This window comes from Aspergillus oryzae, chromosome 2 (genome assembly GCF_000184455.2).
Source record: "Aspergillus oryzae RIB40 DNA, chromosome 2".
Lineage (NCBI taxonomy): Eukaryota > Fungi > Ascomycota > Eurotiomycetes > Eurotiales > Aspergillaceae > Aspergillus > Aspergillus oryzae.
The window spans coordinates 1,168,913-1,192,410 of NC_036436.1; the positions used below are offsets into that span (position 1 = coordinate 1,168,913).

The window sequence follows — 23,498 nt, forward strand, 5'->3', positions numbered from 1 at the left end:
GTCTCATGAGGAGAAATGCTGTAGCGGTAGAATGATATTTGACCACAGACTAAAGCAATTCTTTCAATGACCAATTCCGGCTTCAGTTGAACTTAAATAGATCTATCTGAGATACTCAACAAATAAAGTTAAATTAGTCGACATGATAAGTCAGCAAGCCCACGATGTGGCAGGCGGTGAACCACTAGCAAAAAGCAAGCGGAGAAAAAGAATGCCAAGATTTCGAACCGCCCACCCAATTTTTTCGAGAGTTATCGCGTCCATACTACAAAAAAACCCCCCTCAACGTCCAGGTGACAATCACCCAATCCTACATAATACCCGGAACGGAGCTACTGTGAATCTCCGATTCAAGTAGGAAAAATGGATGATATCGAGGTATGTGGGCTTTCTTCCCCTAGTTCGTCTATGATTCTTGTGGTATGGTATTCCGGTCCCAGAATTGAAAATTGACGATCGGGATTTTTTTTTGGCTATATAGGATCGGTTGCGTAGCCACGCCCAGGCTTTTGATGGTCTCTTGTCGTTGATTCCGGCGAAATATTATTATGGGGAGGATGGTAGTGTATGTGATTCTACTGCCTGCTGCCTTTGATGCCTTTTGTCCCGTTTTCCCCACGGTCTCCGGCTTGTTCTGCGCCAGGCGTGGCTGACCACCCATATCCTTCATAGGACCAATGGAAACGCAAGAAACAGACGAAAGAGGAAGCTCGTGAGGCGAAACGGGCGAAATTGGACCCCGATGCCGCGAAGACTGCTAAAGACGTAATGGAAGAGAACGCCCGGAAACGCAAGCGTCAAGAAGAGGGTCATAATGAGACTGCATCATCTGAGGATGAAGATCTCGGCTCAGAAATGCCTAAGGAAGGCCTGAAGCGGGCCGATGCGGCAAAGAAACAGAAGCAATCCGAAGACTCGGCGAAGTCGGAAGAGGCAGAAGCCCGTAAGAAGCTAAAGGAAGAGAAAAAGGCACAGAAGAAAGAGCAACAAAAAGAGAAAAGAAAGGCTAAAGAAGCCTCTAAGAAGGAAAAGCTGAAAGAACAGCAAGACAAGGAGGCTACAACCCCTACTGCCGATGCTGCACAGAAGCCAGAGTCGAAGCCTGCCAGTGATAAGAACAAGAAGCAAGAAAAGCCACCCGTAAAGGATGACGATAATGATGACGACGTTGATGAAGAAGAGACCGAGGGTCTCGCTCTCGAGTTTAACCCAGAGCAAACAGAACAGTCTTCCTCTTCTACCCCTAACTCCCCTGGATTCGATGCCTCTGCCCTTCAATCTGGCGCCTCTTCGATATCTTCCATTGTCCCACCTTCTGCTCCTAACGATGCCTCTAAGAACCCATCCGATCAAAAGCCCCTTAAGTCCACACCCGAAGAGCTGAAACAACGACTACAGAAGCGTCTTGATGAGCTCCGCGCAGCTCGTCACGCAGACGGGCTGAACGGCAAGCCCGCCAGAAACCGCCAGGAGCTGATCGAAGCCCGCAGACAGAAGGCAGAACAACGCAAGGCACACAAGAAAGAGCTACGACAGAAAGCCAGGGAGGAGGAGCAACGGTTGAAGGACGAAGCATTGGCCCGCCGCTTCTCCCCAGGTGGCTCGGGCTCCCTTCTCGCCTCACCTCGCTCCCCAGCAGAGTCAGTGGGCTCCAGCGCCGCCAATTATTCCTTCGGCCGTGTCGTCTTCGCCGACGGCCAGGCTGCTGATCCCAGTCTGAACAGCGTGCGCGATCAGCCCAAGCGCCATGGTCCCCATGACCCCGCGTCGGCCTTGAAAGCCGTTGAGGCCAAGAAGGCCCGATTGGAGAGCATGGACGACGAGAAGCGTGCTGAGATCGAAGAGAAAGACATGTGGCTGAACGCTAAGAAGCGCGCTCACGGTGAACGAGTCCGGGATGACACTTCACTGCTGAAGAAGGCTCTTAAGCGCAAGGAATCCGCCAAGAAGAAGTCCGAGCGTGAATGGAAGGAGCGCATAGAGACCGTCCGCAAGGGCAAGGAAATGAAACAACAAAAGCGCGAAGACAACCTCCGGAAACGCCGCGAAGAAAAGGGCAACAAGGGCAACAAGGGCAAGAAACCAGCCGCAGGCAAGAAAAAAGCTAGACCCGGCTTCGAGGGAAGCTTCAAGGGCAAATCCGGTGGGAAGAAATGAAGAGTGACCAGTATGTAATACCAACTTATGTATCTAAAAAGAAAGATATCCTTCCGCAGCAGCCCTTCTTGATGAGCACTTGCTCTGCGGAGAACAAAAGTGATCAAAAGGTAAAAGAAAATCGAGGAGTGTGGGAATCGGTGTTTGGGCTTCTTTGGGGGGTTATCTTGTTATTTGTGCATATGTGCATAGGCAGCGATTCACCTGTTGATATTCATAAATTTCAAAGGAGTTTTCTTGGTTTCATCTCATCTCCTTAGTAGAGGCCCTTAGAGATTTGAAACAAAGGAAAATGAAGTATTCTCAGATTTATTCCCTAACAAAAACAGTGTAGAGAACGAAAACAAGCCATGCGGGATTTCCCTCCAACATCAAGACAATAAAAGAACAGAGCCGGAATTCTAGTGACTGGGATGCCCTGTGAACCCGACTAGTACATCTGGTAATAAAGCAGGCTAAGCGTTAGATATGTACAAAGTGGGAAGATGAGGGTGTCAACCCTTGGATATCCTCTGAAGGAAAAGTTTGTCTTTCCCTTAACTGATTTTTATGATAGTATTCTTTTGAACCCATCTTCTAAGGTGGATTTACGTGATGTGACACCTGATTCAAGAGTGCCCTTGTGATATGAAAGCAGCTGGTATTGTTTTAACGGTAAGGAGCGTCAGCTCTGGCAGCGGCTGCAATTTCAGGCTCCCACTTGTCACCGTTGGCCAGGAGCTTCTCCTTGTTGTACAGCAGCTCCTCACGGGTCTCGGTGGCATATTCAGCATTGGCAGCTGTGTCGTAGCATGTCAGTCACGGCATTCAAGAGATATAATCTCAGGATGGCTGGTGCTTACTCTCAACAATGGCATCAACGGGGCAGCTCTCCTGGCAGTAGCCACAGTAGATACACTTGGTCATATCAATATCATAACGGGTCGTCCGACGGCTTCCGTCCTCACGTTCTTCGGCCTCGATGGTGATAGCCTGAGCAGGGCAGATAGCTTCGCAAAGCTTGCAAGCGATGCAACGCTCCTCACCGGTGGGATAGCGGCGCAAAGCGTGTTCGCCACGGAAACGAGGAGAGATGGGACCTTTCTCGAAGGGGTAGAAGATAGTGTAACTGGATTATGATATCACATCAGTCAAGCTGTTCGACCGGTCGAGAATCCCAACTAGCATGTCCCAGCATGAATTCAAGATATACAGCAGAATTATATGACAGCGAGGGATACCAATTGGCCCTAGGCGTCTGAAAGGGCATGATAGTGCGCGGGAGAAGGCGACTTACGGTGGTCTGAAGAACTGCTCCAACACGACGTACATGCCGCGGAAAATCTCAGACATGAGGAAGTATTTGCTGGCCTTGTCCAAGGAGGACTCGGTGGTCTCGTCCCATTTCTTGGGGGGAGCCAGACGGAAACCGGATGGAGGGGGACCAGCTGGGGTCGCAGCCCGGCACACTGAGGAGGAGAAGTTTGCGGTTGAACCCAAGGGACGGAAAGAAGAGGTCAACAGAGAAGGCGCAGGCCGGCGGTAGGTGACCAGCCTCGCGACCGACTTCGAGGAGGCCATGGCGGGGGATGAGATAGCGGACTGGAGAAGAGGAATGGAGTGGTGAGGGGAATCAATTGGGGGGTCAAAGTGGGAACAGGACAACTGGGAGAGGTTCACGAAAGTCGCTTTTGGTGGTTTGCCGGCGGCTTAGGTCATTTCTTTCTGCCGCCCCGTGATTGGCCGGCCGCAGGTTTTTGCTTCCCCCGAGCCGCAACGCCAAAGCAGAACTTCAGAAACTCCATTCTCCAAAGTCCATCTTTCCTACCACTCCCGACTTTACTTTCTCGTCACCACCGCCCTCTCTTTTTCTTTTACCTAATTCCCAGGCAATTGCGCCTTTCTTTCACTTCCTCTTTAACCGACATAATGTTCCGTTCCGCTGTTGTCCGCTCTTTGAGGGCCTCCGTGCCTCGTGCCGTCAGGGCCCCGGCTACCTTCCAGATCCGCAGCGCTCCTGCCGCTCAATTCGCTCCTCGCTTTGCCTTCCAGGGCGTTCGTCTCTACTCCGCTCCTGCCGGTCTTAACAAGGAGGAAGCTGAGGGACGGATAGTCAACCTTCTGAAGAACTTTGACAAGGTATGTCGAGTTACTTTCCCGCCTCGGAAACGAAGACCATCCCGGAATCATCTACGGGAAACTTGAACGATAGCTAATACATCCAATTACTGTATAGGTTTCCGATGCCAGCAAGGTTAGTTAACATTTTGTTGTCTCCGGGCGCTTGACGGACCCGTTCAGACCCGCACACAGAACGGTGAACTAAGGGATTGAATCTGTCAGATCAACGGCTCTTCTCACTTCGCAAACGACCTTGGACTTGACAGCTTGGATACCGTTGAGGTTGTTATGGCCATTGAGGAGGTATGGATATAGCATATTCACTATTATACTGGCCTTGAGTTGAATATTGATGTTTTTCGAACAGGAATTCAGCATTGAGATCCCCGACAAGGATGCCGATGCCATCCACAGTGGTAAGTCTTATCTGAACCCGGTCCTTTGATGGGCAAAATACGGTGACTGTTTATATACTTATCTTTTGATACAGTTGACAAGGCTGTTGAGTACATCCTTGCTCAGCCCGATGGTAAGTCATACCTTGCTTTGACACTGTCAACGCGTATGAGTTATCCACGACTAACTAGTACCGCAGCCCACTAAATTATGTAATACGAAGATCTGAATGATTTTGCGGGTTAGATAGAAAAGAAGGGGATGGTGGCGTGCATCTACATGGGGTCTCAGCGTGGAAACGCTACTTGTATGCTGATACATGCCGGTGTTGTTTCACCCTATTATATCGTGTATATCATCTTAAATGCAGTTTGATTGATTACTTCTGGGTGTGGGTTGCTATCAGGCTACCTGTGGACCTCGTTATGCGCCAATATCTCGATATAGACCGCCGTAGCATGTAGGATTGGTGTTATGTGGTTGGTGATTGAATTGACGCGGGTCTCAAGATGTCTCAAGATGCATTGAGCATGTTGTATATACCGCCCTCTTGAAATTAAGACAATTTAGGAGTGGATCTGAAACCGTGTTGCTCTGACGACTTTCACAGAGGATGACGTGGAGCGGAACCAGTCGAAGAGAAGAGAATAAGACACTATTTGATAAGGAATATTTCAAAAGATAGAAAAGAAACCACCTAGCGTGATGGTCTTCCTTTGATATGTGTAAATTAGTTGATTTCAATGGTAGAAGATTCGCAAGGGAGAGAGCGACAATGCTTTGTATAGAGATTGGATTATGGGTCCCTCCAGGTTCAATAAATTATGACATGTTTTTTGTGGTCCGTCACCGGAGAAGCATTGACGCTAAGAGAGGAACAAAAGTTGGAATGAGCCGTAACTTAATATCAATTGAGAATTCCTTTTAACTCCAAAACCACCATCGGAGTTTCTATTCTGGTGTCTGTTTGGTGCAAGGGATTCCATCTGGTCCGCCTGAATTAATTCCTATCGATCGACCGTTTCGGGACAGTTCCAGTTGCACACTCTCCGCCTCGTGTCCTTCTTCCTCCTCTTCCTCCCACTCTTCCCCCCCTGACAATTTCCCGCTCAGCAAACTTTCGGGATATTCTTCCCTCACCCGTCACAACCACGCTACCTTCAAAGAACTGGTAAACGGTCTATGTCGCAGGTCATAGCGGTATAGATTCCGGTTCCTGACATTCTTCCCGACCGTTCTTTCGCTTCTCCTTTCCGCTCCCGAACTCCGATCCCCTATCTCCTCATGGCCTCAGCCGGGGGCTTGACTCGCCGAAGAGGTGGCGGTCGAGTCGCTGGCGCAGACGAGAACGACGACAGCCGAGTCTCCTCTCCGATCTCCAGAAATGGCTCTTCCTTGGATAACCGTATCCCCGAGACGTCTTTCACCAGTACCGAGAATGGTCACAAGATCGCATTCGACCCCAGAGACCTCAGCGAGACCGAGGAACGAAGCAAGCAGCCCAAGCTGACGCTGATGGAGGAAGTACTACTGCTGGGGTTGAAAGATAAACAGGTTGGTCTCGCGCTCTCATCTACTCGTTTACGCAGGGGAATGGCGCGTTGCGAGGCCCAATTTGAATGCTGACACCGGGTCGGGAAATCCATAGGGTTATCTGTCTTTCTGGAATGAGAACATTTCGTACGCCTTGAGAGGATGTATTGTGATTGAATTGGCCCTCCGCGGTCGTATTAGCATGCAGAAGGATTCTTCTCGACGGCGCTTTCCCCTGGCCGATCGTGTGATTGAAGTCGTCGACGATACATTGACTGGGGAGGTCTTGCTGGACGAGGCGTTGAAGATGATGAAGTCGAGCGAGAAGATGAGTGTGAACTCCTGGATTGATCTCATGAGCGGTACGTGCGACTTGATGCTCTCTATGTTCGATGTCGGAGAAGGTCCAGAGTGCTAACGGGGGACGCGTGGCAGGTGAAACATGGAATTTGATGAAGATTGGCTACCAGTTGAAGCAAGTGCGCGAACGTCTCGCAAAGGGTCTTGTCGACAAGGGCATTCTTCGTACCGAGAAACGCAACTTCCTCCTCTTTGACATGGCTACGCATCCTGTCGCCGACGGCGGCGCGAAAGATGACCTCCACCGTCGGGTGCGCAATGTGTGCAGTAATAGAACGGTCATTCTCCCGCCTAACCAGTGGCTTCCTGAGGACTCTGAGTTCCGCTACCTTCGGACGATCACGATGGTATGCGCAGCTTATGCGGCGAACGTACTGGAAAACGCTCTTGTCACAATGAGCCACGAGGCTCGGGAGAGAGCCTTTGCGCAAGTGGATGAGTTACTGGCAGAGTATTCCCAGTGGCCATTTGCCCGGCGGGCGGGTGGCTCGCAAGCAATTGGGGCTAATTTGGCGGGAGCAATCAACGAGGAGGTCACCAAGGCCAAGGACAGAGAGCTTCAGTTGGAGGTATGCTCGTTTTCCTTTGCAGAATATTGACTCGCAACCACTAACAAAGACCCCACAGATTGTTGCAGCATGTTTGAGCGTTTTTACTAGACTCGATTCCTTACTTTAGGAGCTTTCATCTATCACCCTCCTATGTCCTTCCACCCTTTGCCTTCTCCGTCGATCTTACTTATTCCCCTGATCCCTCTCCCAGAAAATTTCAGCAGGAGTTCTTCTTTTCCTTTGCTATTTTGGCTACTTAGCAGTAGTTTCCGGTATGCGGTTGGAATTGGGCGAAGTGACTTTATATGATTCAGCCGTCGAATACGGTCCAATGCATTATTCTACGAATGTTCGATTTCTCTGATCTCCATCGATCTGATTCTTGTCTGCTTATTCATGCTTTTTCTCCCCGTCGACCACGTTAGCATTGCCAGCATATCCTTTCCATTCAGATGATAAGGGCATGTTTATTCCATAAAATCGCGCACGAAGCATACCTAGCCATCAACGCAAGCCAAACTCATGGACAAAGAGAACCAGAAAAGCACAAGAGAAAGGGAAAAATACAACCAACCATTCCACCGTCCTTCCGCATCCCATGTCCCGATTGATAAAAAACGAAGCCCAACTGGTTTGCGGCTCGAGAGGGTATGAAAAAAAGGAAAGAGCAACGGACAAAGGGAGAAAGTAGGAGGAGAATAGGCTGGAACAGTGTCTTCATGATTTCCCCTTTTCCATCCTGTTTTATCATGTTTCCTTTTTTACCCTTCTTGTCTACGAGCTTACCTTACTTACCGATTTTGCCCATCTAATGAATCAATTAACTTCTTTTCTTCTTTACGATGTTCATTCATTGATGGCTGTTTCTCTTATCTTTCTTTCTCTGGTCTGAGGATCACTGTCTTATTCCCTCTTTTACTACCTGTCTTTTGGATCCTCTTGTGTATATCAGGTTTAGGGAAGGAAGGTATTGACTATTTCGCTCTCTTGTGGTGTGTATGCTTGAATTTGTCTATTTCCTCTTTTTTCTGTCTTGGCTGGCTGTGGTTTGGGAGCTATTTTCTCTACGTTCTGGTATGTCGTTACTTGATGTGAGTATTATTGATATAAATCATGTTTATGGTTTGTTTTCTCCGTCTCCGGTTGTGTATATTTATGTTGGAGTAAGTCGTAGATCAAGACTTACAATTTAGGCTACGATATTTGAAAATAACAGTGTAGCATTCTACATAAAAGTCAGAAAATTGAACTAAATGCCGCTGGACACTAAGAAATGGTTGTACATACTGAATGCGAACAAACGAGTAAAGAAGAAGAAAAATAGTAGAAATATGAAACAGAGAAAGATAAGGGAAATCAAATGTTCACCCGGAAGACCATCATTCCTCCCCGCCTGCCTCCACCAGCGCCAGCAGCCTCAGACGCCAGGACATCCACTCCATGGGCCAGATCCACGAGACACTGGACCCGGCCTCGGATAGAACCCTCTTCGACCAGTTCCGCAATGCGAGTTAGTGCTTTCCCATCCGGTTTCAAGGCAACGAATCGACTGAAGAGACCTTGCTTCTGATTCTGGGCTTCTCTGTCGGCGGTTTTGGGCTGCACAGCTGTGTCGTCTACGGCGGTCAGGACGATGCCGTTATTTTTGACGACGTCAGATGAGTGGGCGAGATTGAACATCTGTTCTCCAGCGCAGTCGAGGATGATGTCGACTGGTTCCCATTTGTTCTTGCGGAAGATCTTGGCGAGGTCGAAGTCCTGTGGTAAGGGGAGCGCGGCGTCGATGACCTCGTCTACTTTGATTTGATCACGTAGGAAATCGTCGTGCTCTGGGCATGAACAGGTGGCGCAAATCCATGGCCGGTGGTGTGGGAATAGGGATTTAGCTCGGAGCAATTGAAGCGCCTGGGCAGCGACCTCGTTGTCACGGGCGTTGGTCACTAAAATGCGCAGCTTATGACGTGTGTCGCTAGGGTCGAGACCCCCATATGTGAACAAAGCCTGCCATGCTGTGAGAGCAGGTCCAGGGATGGTAGATGCCTCGGCGGCACTGATGTTCTTCGGCTTCAACGCGATCTCATCTTCGGTTGCGACTGTATAGTCTGCCGCGGCGCCATCACGGGTGTTGCTAATGAGCCCGAAGACGGTGTCGGAGATTTTGAACTTTGGACCATCTGGTTTATTGTGATCTTGAGTGGGAGTGCTGATGACTATGCCGCAATAGTTGTGTAGGGGAATCTGAGGGATTGATTTCGATGGATGGAGGGTTCGAGCGAGTCTTAGTCCGTCATGAGAGAAAGCCGCTGTTTGAACTTTAATGAGATACTGATTTGCCGCTGGCTTTGGTACAGGAAAGTCCGTGTCGAAGATAATCCCCGAATCTACCCTGGGCGCATCCAAAGCTGTCAGATCGGTGATGGCAGTAGAAGCCGGTCGGTGATATAGGGCTCTCATAGTCCCCGGGACGAACGTTTGCTCGTCCATAGTGGTAGAAAAGGGTTTCGCTGGCTTCATTATGGTTCAGTGTATGGCGTATGTGTAATACGGCGTCGGTATTTCTCCTACTCTAGTATCTCTAATTTATTTGAAGACTATGACCCCGACCGGGGCAACGAGTATATAACTCGTCAACACAACTTCGCGCCTCGATTGCAATATTGTGCACCAAAGGGCCGTCGAAAGCGGTTATGACCGTCCCATGAAGTCAGTTTCGCAACTCTCATTTAATAGTCAAGTTCTGAGTATGAGATGTGGGGAAATCGCTGCACTTTTGATGTAGATAATCTCATGTTGACGTAACTAACGAGGGTCTACTTCCGCTTATATCAGCAACAACCTTTTAGTTATAGTTCGCCTGAAGGTTGCAACACACCATGCAGGGTAAACTTGTTGTTGTGAATATATCCTTGCAGTTAATGCGTCTCGTGAGAGAAATGCGTGGTAGTGTCAACGTTCAAATTAACCAGGAAGTCGAACACTGCTTCAGGTTGTTCGAATACCTTCCATATTTGGTCGGGAACACCCTGGAAAGCTGCCTTGAATCTCTCTGGAGAATTTTGATCTTCTAGGTGTGGAACATCGGTTACTTTCCTGATCCAAATAGCGCGGATCCAGTGCGGATGCCTCTTATAGATCTCTGCGTATGCTTCCGGATCCTTTTGGGTTGAGTCGCCGATACAAATGACTTCTCGCTGAGGGAACTGGCGCCGGATTTTCTCGATTTGTTTTACCTTATATTCCATGGTATTTACTGTGAATGACTTGACCAGTTCACTTATATCCAGCCATGATGAATCTCTGAGAATCAGGGTCCCAGGATTGAAATGCGTATGAATAAATGTTCGCAAGAACGGATACAGATTGTACGGCGAAGCAGATACATAGAACCATGCTGGCGCAAGTTCCCTGTGCATGTGAGAGTATAGCTCGGGCATTCCGGCAATAGGCCTCGGCTCTTCGACAAAGGTTGTTCGAAGGATTCCAGTAGACTCGGAGGTTTTGGTATACTTGATCGTATCATCGATGTCCGATATCACGAGCCAACCGTTCGGGCCAGCGAAGTAGGTTCGCATTGCGACATTGTCTCTCGAGCCACGGAGATACGAGCGAACAACACTTCCATCTGTAATGTGACGGCTGCCCATATTCACCACCTGACTGCTGATGCCATTGCTGTTTGTGGGACCAAGTTGCTGGATGATCGTAGTGCTATTCGGCTGCGGAATTTCGAGCATCATCAAATGTGCAGGCATAACATGATACAGGAAAGGCTGTAACCGTCGTGTTATTTGATGGCGTGTCTCCCTTTCGGTGCCTATTTCTCCGTCGAGGCCAATGAGATCCGCAATCATGGCAACGATCTTACTCATGTCCTTTCGGCTGTCCCTTCGAAATACACAAGCCACGACTTCTGCGTGCCACGATTCTATCAGTCCCTTAGCATTGGGGGAGGCGCGTAGGTATGCGGTATTATCGAACAACCACACTGTATGCTGCCGGACATCTACTGCTTGCAGCGAAGGCTGCTTCCATAGGAAGGAGGTCAGGAAGTATAGCATCGAATCTCTCCTCCACAAGCGGTCTCCTAAGCGTCTGAGATTCTGAATGACTGGGGGATGTTTTGTTTGAGCGTTCAATGAATCCATCCTGAGGTTGTTTCAAAAAATCTTTTGGCGTCAAAGTAGAGTAAGAGGTATAGCAGTCAGTCGAGCGATGGTAAATTTGTGGTTTAAGTGAATCCGGAGTGCTTCGTGCTGTGAGAAAAAGATAGAGACTATTAGTTCACAAGACAAGCCCGGAGTCAATTGTGGTGATTTTCCAGTGTCTATTCTTTTATATCACCTAGCACATATGTGTAAGGCTGATAGTCCTCCTGATCTGCGCATACACCTCATCGTATTGGTTCTGAGCCACGGGGCAGTGACCCTTCCCCGTTGGTTCGGCGGCAAATTAATTTGAGTCATTATCATCAGGAACAGTCAGGCGAACTGACGGTCAGGGCGAGCTTTCTCTAGCGGGTAGAAGATTAGCTGTGACCGCGAATGAAAGAGGTCGTCTGTCGTATAGTCCGGCGAGTGATGGCTCATCGCTTGGCGCCCGATACAACCAAGTCAGCATGGAGTTGCTTGTGACCCTATCAGATTTCTCGGTTTTTCTCGGCGCCTGACCATCTTAAGGCACAGTGTTGAAGGTGATCAAACCAACGTCCACGAAAGTCAGTTTAGACGTAATGCTGCAGGAACGTGGGTCTTCAGTGACGCTAGCCAGTGAACAGTCCTGCTGCTACTATGTGAATGTTTCCCATTTCCCCCTTGCTTCTTGCCCCTCGGGTTCTATTTGTTGTCACTTAGCACTACCGTCGTGTCGCAGGGTGAAGGAGAGAAGATCTAGGCGGAGCAGATCATGGGAATCGAAGAGTCCGCCTTCATTGTTCTGACTCATTGGTCCAGCGTCGAAGGTACAGCCACCCAGCTTGCTAATCCTTTGCCCTAGTAAGGCTGATGGACGACATTGAAGAGAAAAGAGAGAGAAAAAATAAATATCTATATCTAACTTTTATTTCATCAACCTCATATGTCATAAATCTGTACATTAAATGGATTCTCCCTTTACCAATATGCAGCTGTTTCCTGCTCCCGCCGGAATCCCGAAGAGTGTTCGAAGAAAAACAACCAAGACACAAATTAAAATCGGACAGAGAACTACCACCTCTTAGGAGCACTGATCACCGTTCGAGAAAACGACGCACTGAGGGAGTCGTTCCCCTTTTTCCGGGTCGCAGCAATAATACCTGTCCGATCCGTCACCGGTGTCGCGTCAATGATATTGTCAAACGCTTCGTCGTCACTCCCATCCGCAGACCCGGACTCGGCGTCTGAGTCTTCAACGGGGTCCACATCTGGACGTGTGATCTTCTCAGGTTGTGGCTTGTCGGGAACAGTAGGATTCTGGAAAGACTTGGAGTTGAGGATTTTGCGGCGGATTTCGGCCATCTGTTCTTCTTCTTCGGAGTCGTCTGAGATGGCGAAGGGGTCTTTTTCTTCTTCCGGTTCTTCCTCTTCATCTTTTTTCTCCTTGTCTTGGTCACCCTCTTCACCCTCTTCGCTGTCCTTATCATCCTCGGAATCAGAATCGTCTGCCCTCCGGTTCGTATTTCCCACTGTCCACATATCATCGGCACCTTCGACACGACTGTCTTCGTATTCTTTCTCAATCTTAGCCAGCCATTCTTCCTCGGTCCGTTTGACGTCTTCTTCTGTGGCGCATGCGGCATATCGCTTAAGGAGTTGCGAGTTGATATCGAGGAAAGCCTCGCCGTAACTGAAATGCTTAAGAACCTCTCTAGCCCAATCTTCGTGTCCGCAAATACAGAAACAGGCCGCCAGGGCTTCGACACAGTTCAACCGCCATGGCCGTCCGTAGTTGACTGTGTTGGCTGCAACGAGATAGGGTACTGGGTTTGTTAGTATGTATGTCAATGCCGCCTATCAGAGCAGCTTTGAAGGGCAACATACGAAGTCTTTCACACTTTCCTCCTATGCGCGAGAAAGGCACTTCTTTCAGTCTTACCCACGAGCATTCCACTACTGCGGCGCCATATTGTTCTAGTATGTCTCGGTCCGCGGGGGAGATGATTTTCTTCGCATTCGGACTGCAGTCATCTTGTGAGTTTACTTGTAGTAGAGAGAAAAGTGATGTGATATATGGAAGACAGTAAGAGGTTACAAAGGGTATAAGGAAAAAAGAAAGGTTTACGTACGAAACAACGACACCTGGATACTTTTGTCCAATACCTAGCTCCCGCATCAATCCCAGATGCATTAATCTCTTGCCCGAGCATCGCTTCGGGTCGCAGTGCCCCAGATCCCAACAGGCTGCTTTAAAAGGAAGTCTGTCGGAGGACTCGCCGTCGCCGCGGGGCACTGGGCGTGGGCGGGGTGTCGAGGAAAATTTCTTGCCTCCGCGGGAGTAATTGTCTTTCTTATGTCGGACCATATCGCAATAAAGGTTGGAATAACAGTGACTTCGCTACTTCCCTAAGCCCTGGTACTCCAAAAGAAGAGTTGTTCTGTGGAAGGTGAAGAAGTAGTAGAATGGTTTTTGAGGACTAGTATGAGTAGTTCATGTTCATAGAAAAGAACGGGGCAACTACGGCGACGGAAGCGCCAACACGTGGAGCTCAACCCAACTAGAGTTTAAGTGACGCCGCGCCCGCAACTTGCTTGCTTAGGCCAGCATCTATCTTTCTTTCCCTATCACTTCGCCTTCTTTCCTTTGTTACTGTTCCTGCGCCCCGTTCGGACATTGTCCATAGGGGCTCTAATTGTCATCCGTTACCTTTTCCGTCACCACCCTGGAGGCCGCATCAGCACGAATGGCAGCTAGGGACCGCTTTGGTGCCTACGCTGACCTAGGCCTAACTCCGCTGCAACGAGCGATTCGTATGTTACCAATCCACCCCCGCTACTTTAGTAGCAAGAATATGTTCTAATTCATCTTGTGCGTATTCACTAGGTCATGCCTGCGATATCTCCCACTACGAACCCAACCTTGCCCTGAACCTCGAAGTCGCGGACCTGATTAATTCCAAGAAAGGCAATGCGTGAGTCGCAGACAACCCAGTAGGATGGCGCATTCTTACGGTCTACAGTCCCCGTGAAGCAGCACTCGAGATTGTCCGTCTGATCAACTCCCGGAACCAAAATGTCTCCTTACTGGCGTTGGCTGTAGGTTTACCGATCTTCGGAGAAGCTAGTGCGGGGCTGACCTAGTATAGCTCCTCGACATCTGTGTCAAGAATTGTGGATACCCTTTCCACCTTCAAATCAGTACCAAGGAGTTTCTGAATGAACTGGTCCGACGGTTTCCCGAGAGGCCCGCGTTGCGCCCCTCGAGAGTTCAACATCGCATTTTAGAGTCGATCGAGGAATGGAGGCAAACGATTTGTCAGACGTCGAGGTACAAGGAGGATTTGGGACATATTCGGGATATGCACCGTCTCCTGCTCTACAAGGGCTACGTCTTCCCTGAAATTCGAAACGAGGATGCTGCAGTTTTGAACCCCAGTGACGTATGTTCTTCTATCGGGGCTAGTTTGAGGATAGCTAGCTGACATTCCCAGAATCTTCGCTCCGCTGAGGAGATGGAGGAAGAAGAGAGAGAGGCTCAGTCAGCGAAACTTCAGGAGTTAATCCGTCGAGGCACACCGGCAGATCTACAAGAAGCGAACCGATTGATGAAGGTGATGGCCGGCTATGACAATCGACACAAAACCGACTACAGGGCTAAGGCGGCAGAGGAAGTCGCTAAGGTGCAGCAGAAGGCCAAGATCCTGGAGGAGATGTTACAAAGCCAGCAGCCGGGAGAGCGAATCGCAGAAGGAGATGTGTTCGAGGTAGGTTCATCACTGGCTGTGTAAGGGGTGCCGCTAACCGTCAATCGCTTAGGAACTTGCGAATGCTTTACAAAGTGCCCACCCTAAGATACAGAAAATGTGCGAGGAGGAGTCCGACGATCCAGAGGCTGTTCACAAATTGTTAGAAATCAACGACAGCATACACCGCACCATCGAACGGTACAAACTTGTCAAGAAGGGTGATGTGGAGGCTGCATCGAGGATTCCCAAGGGCACTTTAGGAACAACGACCGGTGTTTCGAAGAACGCGAACAATGAATTGTCTCTCATCGATTTCGATCCAGAACCCAGCTCAAACGGCAATACCTCGCAACCGGCGGGCGGCAGTTCTCTCGAGAATGATCTGCTTGGCCTCTCTATAGACGAGCCAGCCCCTGCTGGAGGCATCTCCCTAGGACCTGGACCTGGTGAGTATTGTTTTCTAAGGGAGCCCAGACCTGTTGCTAACTGGGTTTAGTGACACCAATGCCTTCTTCTACACCGCCGATACAGCAGGCCCCTTCGGCATTTAAGCCCAACTATGATATCCTGTCTTCGTTGAATTCATCCCGCCCTGCGTCTCAATCATCCATACCTGCACCCGCAGCGATGCGGCCACAGAGCACCACAGCTACCCCACCTCCATCCGACCCTTTCGCCTCGCTGGTGTCTGCCAGCCCCCGACATCCCAGTCCGTTCCCCTCAGGAGTTGCCAGTCAACAGCCCGCATCGGCCGGGTCTTCCCTCCTCGATCTGGCAGGAGCCAGCTCGCCGCAGCCCGCAGCTGGTAACACGAAAGCGGCGGATGAGGATGAGTGGGATTTCACGTCCTCGCTCCCAGAAAGTAACGCTCTCCCGACCACGAATCGTGTGCAGGTGTTGAACTCGTCGTTGCGAGTGGAATTCGTGGCGCGGCGGCACCCCCAGCAGGCCCGGCAGATTCACATGGTGGCCTTGTTTTCCAATGGCACCAATCAGCCACTAAGCGAGTTGCATTTCCAAGTCGCCGTGGAGAAGGTTAGTTATAGTGGAGAATGTATAGAGTAAGGTTCAGGGGCTAATGCAAGAACAGGCATATACTTTGCAGCTTCGGCCCCAATCAGGGCGAGATATTGCACCTTTGCAGGCGAACGGAGTCCAGCAGGAAATGTTGGTGAGTGGCGTGGAAGCGGGCAAAGGCAATTCGATTAAGATGCGGTTCAAGGTTTCTTACCGGGTGGGCAACGAGCAAAAGGAGGAACAGGGAATGGTACCGTCGTTGGGAATTGCTTAGAGGGAGAGGAAGAGAGAGAGAGAGAGTAGTAGTAGTCAGAGGTTGTTTCTACTTGGTTGTGTTGTTCAGTTCTCCAGCCTGCATTCTTGTCTATACCTGACCAACTTTCTGATGCCATTTGATGAGCGATATTTGGTGAATTAAGTTTGTGAGATGATTGGGTCTTGCAGCGTGATTTCGAGTAGGAAAAGCTACTGATGCGTGAGTGATATCTGATGCCTGTTTGGGAAAAAGTCGCCTTCGGTCAGGGGAGATGGACTCATACTCTCTACAGTATTATGATGGATTTTACTTTATTTCATTTGATCTAGTAAGGTACATACATTTTCACCCTTGGTTTCCCCTCCATCCATAGTTCAACGTGGAGGAAGGAGAATGTAGGCAGTTCAAGGCACGCGACGCCGTGTGTGCCTGTGGATGAAGAGCTCAGATAAGGAGGGAAGGGGGCTTGTTAGGGTTATTGGATCCAAAGCCCCTCACCATAGTTGGGGTACCTTTTTAAGCAGTGTTCGTTACCGTCTTGCTTGTACTGGGTACAGTAAGTGCTGTATACAGTAACACAGTCGTACCATACCAATCGACGGAGTGGCGTCATCCGTGTGGCGTCCGGCCGAAGAACTAACCGAGTTAAGTAACGATAATCCCCTGACTCTGATGTGAACATAATATGATATGATTCTCTGCCTATTCATGAATCCCGGGATTGACCTGGACGATGGCAAACGTGGGCTCGACCCATCTGCCGGGAGTCGGGACTCTCCCCGACACTGGGAGTTCGACCAGGAATTTCCTCTTTAGGGTCTGATGCGCGGTCATAGCGAGCCATAGTCCAAATGACTCAAGGTTTTCCTTTTTTTTTCTCCTCTGGACAAGCCAAGAGAATAATATGGAAGATCATCCGGTCGCACAGCCATGGTAGTGGAATGTGTTGAGGGGGTACCTGTGGTTGTGCATCTCGTACCTTGACCAGCAGCAGGTTCAATTACCGAGGACCAACGGAAGAAGGGTGAACAATTCTTGCATTCCCAATTCAGTCCTACGGTACTGAAACTGGAATGACTGTTTGTTAGGGTTCCTGCAGGTGCGGCTTTCATGCAGAAGGCTAGCCCTAATCGACGAGACCAACGTGACTCCCTTCCCACCTCAAAAGTCAAGGCTAGACTCATAGTGTGACTTGCAAAATTCTCCGGTGAGCAATAGTGAGGTTATGAAACGGTTAGTGCAATGCTGTAAGGGATTCGTCATCCCCTCGTTCTTTGATTGAATCGAATCCCTGACCGATTAGCATTATCTTAGCGGCATCTCGTCGGCAATCTCTAATTTGTCATGCCCCGTAAAGGCCCCCCCCACGACGATGGAGATGGGCTTCGACATGAAATTGCCCATTCTGGCCTCTGAGAGGCCCGGACCCAGTCACATGGGGATCCTTGGCCCTTTCCCCATCGTGAAGAGTGGAGAAAGGGAGATCACCGAGAGGCCCCGAAGTAAAATCGTTAGGCTAAGTAACTCAGGACGCTTCGGTGTCTGGCTCTGGGACAGATGGTCCGTGCGATCAATCACAGCGCCTTCTTGCCAGTCCAACTCACAGAGTTTACTGATAAACTCGGTCTTTGGTTACGCGCTACCAATGAACGTCCCATCCCCAGTCTTAGGGCAGGTCTACCCTGGTGGCATCTTTTCACAGCCGTTTGACCAACAGGCTGTGGTGGAAATCAAAGTCAATCTGGGGGAGACTTTGCTTGTCCCCAGTTACTGGGATACTCTTTTTGCACAGGGTGAACCTGATGTCGGACAAAAAGAGCCTACTACTGCAGGGGTTAACTGCCGAATCAGGGTGGGATTCAGACTGGAGATCTCTCTCTCTCTCTATAAACCTGGTAGAAGATCAACTGGGCAGACTGTCTTGAAGCGCAACCTCCCCATTTGGTCTAGACTTTGGACCTGTTTCGAACTTCTACTGTAGTGCTTCTTTAGCGTCCTTCCCTTATCGTAGGGAAGTAAAATTAATTGCTAGTGTGATTTGCCTCCTATGCTGGAAAATGGTTCCGGTTACAGCGCGCAAATGCCCGCTTCGCTGCGACTCGGTTTTGTACTTTTTTCTTCAACTTACAGGAATTCCCAAGAGTACTCCTCTCGAGCGGAACCGACCCAAGGTTAATCCTTTCTCCTTTGCAGCACCAGCAGTGCGAGAACTTTGGACGGATTGGGATCCACGGAACGGCCGGCAGCCAGACTTTGACCGGCCCTTTGGTCGAGGATCCGAAGTTGAACTTGCTCCAAGCGAGTGGCTCGCCTAGGCCCCCTCTGGTGCCAATGGAAACTTGACAGCTGCGCTGCAAAGTTAATAGGGGGAAGTGGTTTTTCTGGACGACCAAAAGCCCCCTCAATCCACTACTACATATTTAAATACTACTTCCTCGTGTACTTTCCTCCCTCGTTGCCCCCCGCCTCGTTGCAAGATGCGATAGTCCCTGATTATACTTCTACTGATACCTATACCTCTATTATCCATCGTACCTGCCACTTTTCTGCTGTATCCCCATACCTATATATGTATATGACTCCCCTCTTGATCCACCTTCAATAGCCCGGCCATTCCAACATCATCGCCGCAATGGCTTCCCCCGTTGAGTTTGAGATCTCACCAAACCCTCGTACTCGTGAGGAAAATCAAGAACGGTAGAGTCTCTTTCCCTCCTCCAGAGGGATTCGGCTAATGAGACCAGAGCGTTCATTGCTGCCTCTCGGCGGAAAGATCGGAGCCTCGATGCCCGTCTAGAATCGGCCAATCGTGCCTCTCAGCTGCACAAGCAGCGCACCGGCAAAGCTCTCCTGATCACCCGGGAGATTGTCGAAAAAGAGGCCATGTACGAAGAAGTAGATGACCGCTACAAGGAGAAACTACAACGCATGCTGGAAGCGCAGAACTTGCAAATCAACACCCAATTCCAACAGAACCTCCTCGCCACCTTGGCCATGCGACCCGGTCTGCAGCATCGCCGTGCCTCCATGATGGCACAGCGCGGCCCCATTGACGGGGTCCGCAAAATGAGCTTGGACCTGTCTAGCATTCGCAGCTCCTTCTCCGAGGGCATGCGTGGGAGCCCGATCACTAGCCCCATGGCCATGACCGGCAACCAAAGTTATGTGATGTCGCCCTCGTACGACGGGAACTCACATTCCCCGTCCTCATTCCACCCCAACATGATGCCCGCCTCGTCGGGACACATGCCATCCTACGTTGGCCATCAGTCGACCCCCACATGGCCCGCACACATCGGCCCGCAGCACGTTCGATCGCCTTGGGCTGGGTTTAACCCTGACATGAACATGCCTGTGCGCCACTTCCGAGACCGTCTGGGTTCTACACCGGTTATTCCCGTGCACGCGATCCCCTCCAGTGCCGCATACCGACCGACGCCCACGCCTCAACATAGTCGCAACCGCTCTGAGCCAGGTCAAACGCCTGCCCAACGGATGCCGTCCCACACTCCCTCCAGCGAGAACACTCCGAGGGTGGAGACTCGCATCGATGGCCTTCCCAATGAAACCTTACCAACTACCTTCCCGACTCCCGATCTCTGCCCTACCCCCAGCACACCTCACTCGCCCACCTCCACCGCGAAACACAGTGACGTTGCCTTTGACACCCTAGACCCCAAGGAATCCGACTGTGTCTCCTTCTCCCAGCCGTTCCTGGACCAGGACTTTGTCGATTTTCAGGGTCTTTCTTTCTCCTTGGGTAGTCACCCGACCATCCCCTCGTTCGACAACACCCTGCACCATCCGGAAACCGAATGGAAGCCGGACGAGGTGGTCCAAATGGATGACTGGCTCGTCGGTGCATGATCTTGGCATGTTTATAGCTAGCCTTGCTTCTACATTTTTATGTTCTGTCTTTGCTTCGATGATGATCCTTGCATTACTACATCGGTAGCTTGGGCGCCTTTCATCCTTTCCTTTCTTGCTTTCACTTATCTTTACTCATCTATAGCTTTTGCTTTTCTTGTGTCTTAATAGTTGAAGTTGCGCTGGACTAGTCAGGGCAATACCCCGGGATGAATGGCGTTCCAATGGGCTTGTACAATAATGAGAAATGAAAAACTCATCCAACATTTTTTTTTCCTAAACTTAGCTTTTTCCCTACCGAGTATACTTTTGAAACATCTCCACTGTTGATAAAAAAAAAAAAAAAGAAACTCCCCCTCCAATTCTAGAATCACAAATCAAAATCCCTAGCTAAGACACAGAAACACAAACAGGAACAACAAGGTTACAGCAGCTCCACCCGCCAAGAAACGCCGCAAACAGTAAGAATGTCACTTCAACACTGTCACAACAGCAACTTTAACCTAGAAAGAAAAGAAAAAAAATAAAACTTTGTACTAGAATTTCTGTGCACATGTAGTGACATTCCAATCCAAACCTAGATCGAGGTCCATACCGAAAACAGCCAGATTTTGCAGGTTTAGGATTTTGGTTTCTTTGACAAAGAAAGGGTGGAAAGCCATCCTTGAGTAACTTGGGTTTATGTCTATTGATATTCATGAACTATCGTAGTTCCATCGATAGTTTTACCATATCTTACTATCTCTTACTATCTCTTACTAACTAGTAGAAGACTAAGTAAATAGTAATATGCAAGCGCGAGTCAGGTCTGATTCGGAAAATCAACTAAACTCCCCCGCACACACTAACCACCTTCCCCCTCAAATAAACCCAAACTATAACACATGAAACGCAACTAATCACCACTAGTCTCTTAATCAAAGGAAAAAACAATAAGAACAGATTCAAAATCCCAACCGATCGGAACTCTCACCACCGCACAGACCACCATGAATAAAAAAGAAAAAAAAGAAAAGAAAGCTCCTGTGGGTCCCTCTCTCTCGTTTCTCCCCCGGAATAAGTTTAGCCTGCTTGGACCCTTCGTCCACTTTTCCACTTCATCTCCACTTCCCAGGTTGGACGGGGGGAGGGAATTCCTGCTTCGGGGTTAGTGGCCTGGGATCCACTGGGTGAGTCGCGAAAGTTTGTTCGTACGACGGTTGTCATTGGGTTCCGGTTGTTTGGGGGGAATGTGTAAGGGGTTGGTAATTGGGCTGGATTTCCTTTTTTTCACTTTGCTTTCTTTTCTTTTTTGGGTTTAGGGTTATGGTGTGGCTGGCTGGTTGTATAGTTTGGACTCCGTGCTGCTTGATGGGCGTTGGTGATAGGTTGTGGTGAGGGTGCAGGATTCTATCTATGTATTCCGTACTCCGTTATGTAGTAGTGCCATACTAGTATTGCCATATTAGTAGTAGTAAACGGGGTAAACGGAGTACGAGCTGCAGTATTCTCCGCCGATGCATTGGATTACAATTGCAATGCATAACATTGGATAATAAAAAGATTAGGATCTCATCCTAGGATTGGATGGGATTCTACCTCCATACATGTCCCTTCCTATCCACGGTACTTTTACTTACTTGACTATCTATCTACCTAGATAGCTGTGCTTTACGCTGATTCGCTACCTCGCTACAAAGTACAACGGTGGATCTACTCTGGACTCTGGATTCTACTTTACTAATTATACTCAGAAAACTCAAGAGAGCTCTTATCCACGGTTATGTATATGGTTGGGATCGACACTCGGACTTTACTGTGTATTTACTTTTGGATCCTAATCTCCACTGTAATCTCCTAAAAGGGTAAGGGGAAGGTTAACCGTATACCTTTCCTTGCCCATTTATCAACCCCACTGATAGGTAGGTAGGTAGGTAGGTAGGTAGGAGGGAAGTATCCCATAGTAACGTTGTGCTGTATTCCCTGCTAGTACACCCACTATGTATGTATGTTTTACTACTACCAACAAGTCCCATAAGTTCGCGTGCCCACTTACCTACCTAGATAGAGACGGTAGGTAGTATTCGATCCCTGTCTCTCAATTCCAAATCAATCTCTCTCCCTACCCACCAGCAACCCTGTAATCCAAACCAAGCACCCACAAGCTCTTACCAGTAGCAGTAGCTAAGCTAAGCTACAACTCCATCCCACACACCCAAGAACCATTCTATCCCAATCCAACCACCCCATCCAAGGATCCCACCCATAATAAAACTTCCCATAATCCAAACTCTCGCCCGAGAAAGACCCCAATCTAGACATTACGATCCGGGCCGGGATCGTCCCTAGGGGAGGGGGGAACGGAGTGCTTGAGGATTTATTCTCCGTGGTGGGAGTTGGATGTTGCTTTTTGCGGGGTTGGAGGTTGGGTTGTGTTTGTGTATTGGAGGTTGGTAGGATTGTTAGGTACTTTTGGTTCTTGGTATTGTTACTTATGTACTACTGTGTATGTACTACTGTGTACTATGTGTCAGGGTGAGGTTGTGGGTTTCTTCTCTGTTGGCTGTTTGGGATATAATTTCCGTAATGGACGAAGTATGTTGTTTCGAATTGGGATGTCGATCTTTGCTGTCTACAGGGTAGTACTCATAACTATTGGTAAAGGCTATGCGAGAGGCAAGACTAAATGGAAGAATGTCAATCCCCAATTGGATATAACTATACAGGACCATCGTCTGTTACCCCCAATTCCCGAGAGATAACCCCGCAGACCAACACGAGCAGCATGCCGTCTCCCCAAATCAAAACACAACACGAGCATGATAGGGGAAGTCCTAAGAGGAGAAGGGTAAAAAAAAAAAAAAAAGTCTTCAAAATAGAGCTAGCTACCTATAACTCCGGTACACACGCCCCTCCTACCCCCCACAGTAACATTAGCCAGAAACAGAAACACATTGCGAATCGCCTGCCCATGGCTCGAGCACACTTTGCCACTTTCCCCAGACCACTCATATCTCTCTTTTCTCAAGTTCAATTCCCCGGGTTGGGTGGGGGAAGGGTATTTACGCCGCACGGTCGCCAGGTGAGATTAGGTTTCAGGGTGGAGTTATCTCGGTTTTCATCTTTGGCTGCTGGATTGGTTGAGGCTAGACTGGGGTTTTGGGAATTGAGTTGCTTAGGTCGTGCTGTGATATACTGGCGACCAGAGTGCTAATGGAGACTGGACTGGCTGTTTGAGGATCCGTGAGTGGGGTTTTTCAGATCTTGGATCCATGGTATCAGATGGGTTGTGAGATCTGATTGGGGTGGAGGGGACATGCTTGAACGTTTGGGAACCTGTCGGGCTGGCCGAGTCTTGCCGATCATTCTGTTCATGGTCGAGTCAGGTTGGGATGGGTAGAGTCGG

At 49.3% G+C, this 23,498-nt stretch overlaps 8 protein-coding genes across 8 annotated transcripts; 4 read left to right on the forward strand and 4 right to left on the reverse strand.

Moving 5' to 3' along the window:
• Nucleotides 1-363: 363 nt before the first annotated feature.
• On the forward strand, nucleotides 364-2,157 carry AO090001000458 (putative 60S ribosome biogenesis protein Rrp14; the record flags this gene model as incomplete). Its single annotated transcript, XM_001818925.3, has 3 exons — nucleotides 364-378; nucleotides 482-565; nucleotides 673-2,157. The coding sequence occupies 3 exons, from the start codon at nucleotides 364-366 to the stop codon at nucleotides 2,155-2,157; spliced, it is 1,584 nt and encodes a 527-aa protein (XP_001818977.1).
• A 648-nt stretch (nucleotides 2,158-2,805) lies between these two features.
• On the reverse strand, nucleotides 2,806-3,717 carry AO090001000459 (NuoI/complex I 23 kDa subunit family protein; the record flags this gene model as incomplete). The annotated part of the gene is made up of 3 exons (XM_001818926.3): nucleotides 2,806-2,936; nucleotides 3,000-3,265; nucleotides 3,434-3,717. The coding sequence occupies 3 exons, from the start codon at nucleotides 3,715-3,717 to the stop codon at nucleotides 2,806-2,808; spliced, it is 681 nt and encodes a 226-aa protein (XP_001818978.1).
• A 2,220-nt stretch (nucleotides 3,718-5,937) lies between these two features.
• AO090001000462 (GOLPH3/VPS74 family protein) lies at nucleotides 5,938-7,224 on the forward strand (the record flags this gene model as incomplete). The annotated part of the gene is made up of 4 exons (XM_001818927.3): nucleotides 5,938-6,207; nucleotides 6,302-6,548; nucleotides 6,622-7,115; nucleotides 7,174-7,224. The coding sequence occupies 4 exons, from the start codon at nucleotides 5,938-5,940 to the stop codon at nucleotides 7,222-7,224; spliced, it is 1,062 nt and encodes a 353-aa protein (XP_001818979.1).
• A 1,229-nt stretch (nucleotides 7,225-8,453) lies between these two features.
• Nucleotides 8,454-9,581, reverse strand: AO090001000463 (NADP-dependent oxidoreductase; the record flags this gene model as incomplete). The annotated part of the gene is made up of 1 exon (XM_001818928.3): nucleotides 8,454-9,581. One exon carries the CDS (start codon nucleotides 9,579-9,581, stop codon nucleotides 8,454-8,456), a length of 1,128 nt encoding a protein of 375 aa, XP_001818980.1.
• Nucleotides 9,582-10,009: 428 nt separating this feature from the next.
• On the reverse strand, nucleotides 10,010-11,242 carry AO090001000464 (phosphatidate phosphatase App1 family protein; the record flags this gene model as incomplete). The annotated part of the gene is made up of 1 exon (XM_001818929.3): nucleotides 10,010-11,242. One exon carries the CDS (start codon nucleotides 11,240-11,242, stop codon nucleotides 10,010-10,012), a length of 1,233 nt encoding a protein of 410 aa, XP_001818981.1.
• A 1,056-nt stretch (nucleotides 11,243-12,298) lies between these two features.
• On the reverse strand, nucleotides 12,299-13,592 carry AO090001000465 (ribosome biogenesis TSR3 family protein; the record flags this gene model as incomplete). Its single annotated transcript, XM_001818930.3, has 3 exons — nucleotides 12,299-13,050; nucleotides 13,112-13,248; nucleotides 13,357-13,592. 3 exons carry the CDS (start codon nucleotides 13,590-13,592, stop codon nucleotides 12,299-12,301), a joined length of 1,125 nt encoding a protein of 374 aa, XP_001818982.1.
• Nucleotides 13,593-13,971: 379 nt separating this feature from the next.
• On the forward strand, nucleotides 13,972-16,264 carry AO090001000466 (VHS domain protein; the record flags this gene model as incomplete). The annotated part of the gene is made up of 9 exons (XM_023234565.1): nucleotides 13,972-14,038; nucleotides 14,112-14,199; nucleotides 14,248-14,323; nucleotides 14,374-14,667; nucleotides 14,719-14,991; nucleotides 15,044-15,419; nucleotides 15,470-15,682; nucleotides 15,752-16,008; nucleotides 16,064-16,264. The coding sequence occupies 9 exons, from the start codon at nucleotides 13,972-13,974 to the stop codon at nucleotides 16,262-16,264; spliced, it is 1,845 nt and encodes a 614-aa protein (XP_023089675.1).
• Nucleotides 16,265-19,129: 2,865 nt separating this feature from the next.
• On the forward strand, nucleotides 19,130-20,113 carry AO090001000467 (uncharacterized protein; the record flags this gene model as incomplete). The annotated part of the gene is made up of 1 exon (XM_001818932.3): nucleotides 19,130-20,113. The coding sequence occupies one exon, from the start codon at nucleotides 19,130-19,132 to the stop codon at nucleotides 20,111-20,113; it is 984 nt and encodes a 327-aa protein (XP_001818984.3).
• Nucleotides 20,114-23,498: the final 3,385 nt, after the last annotated feature.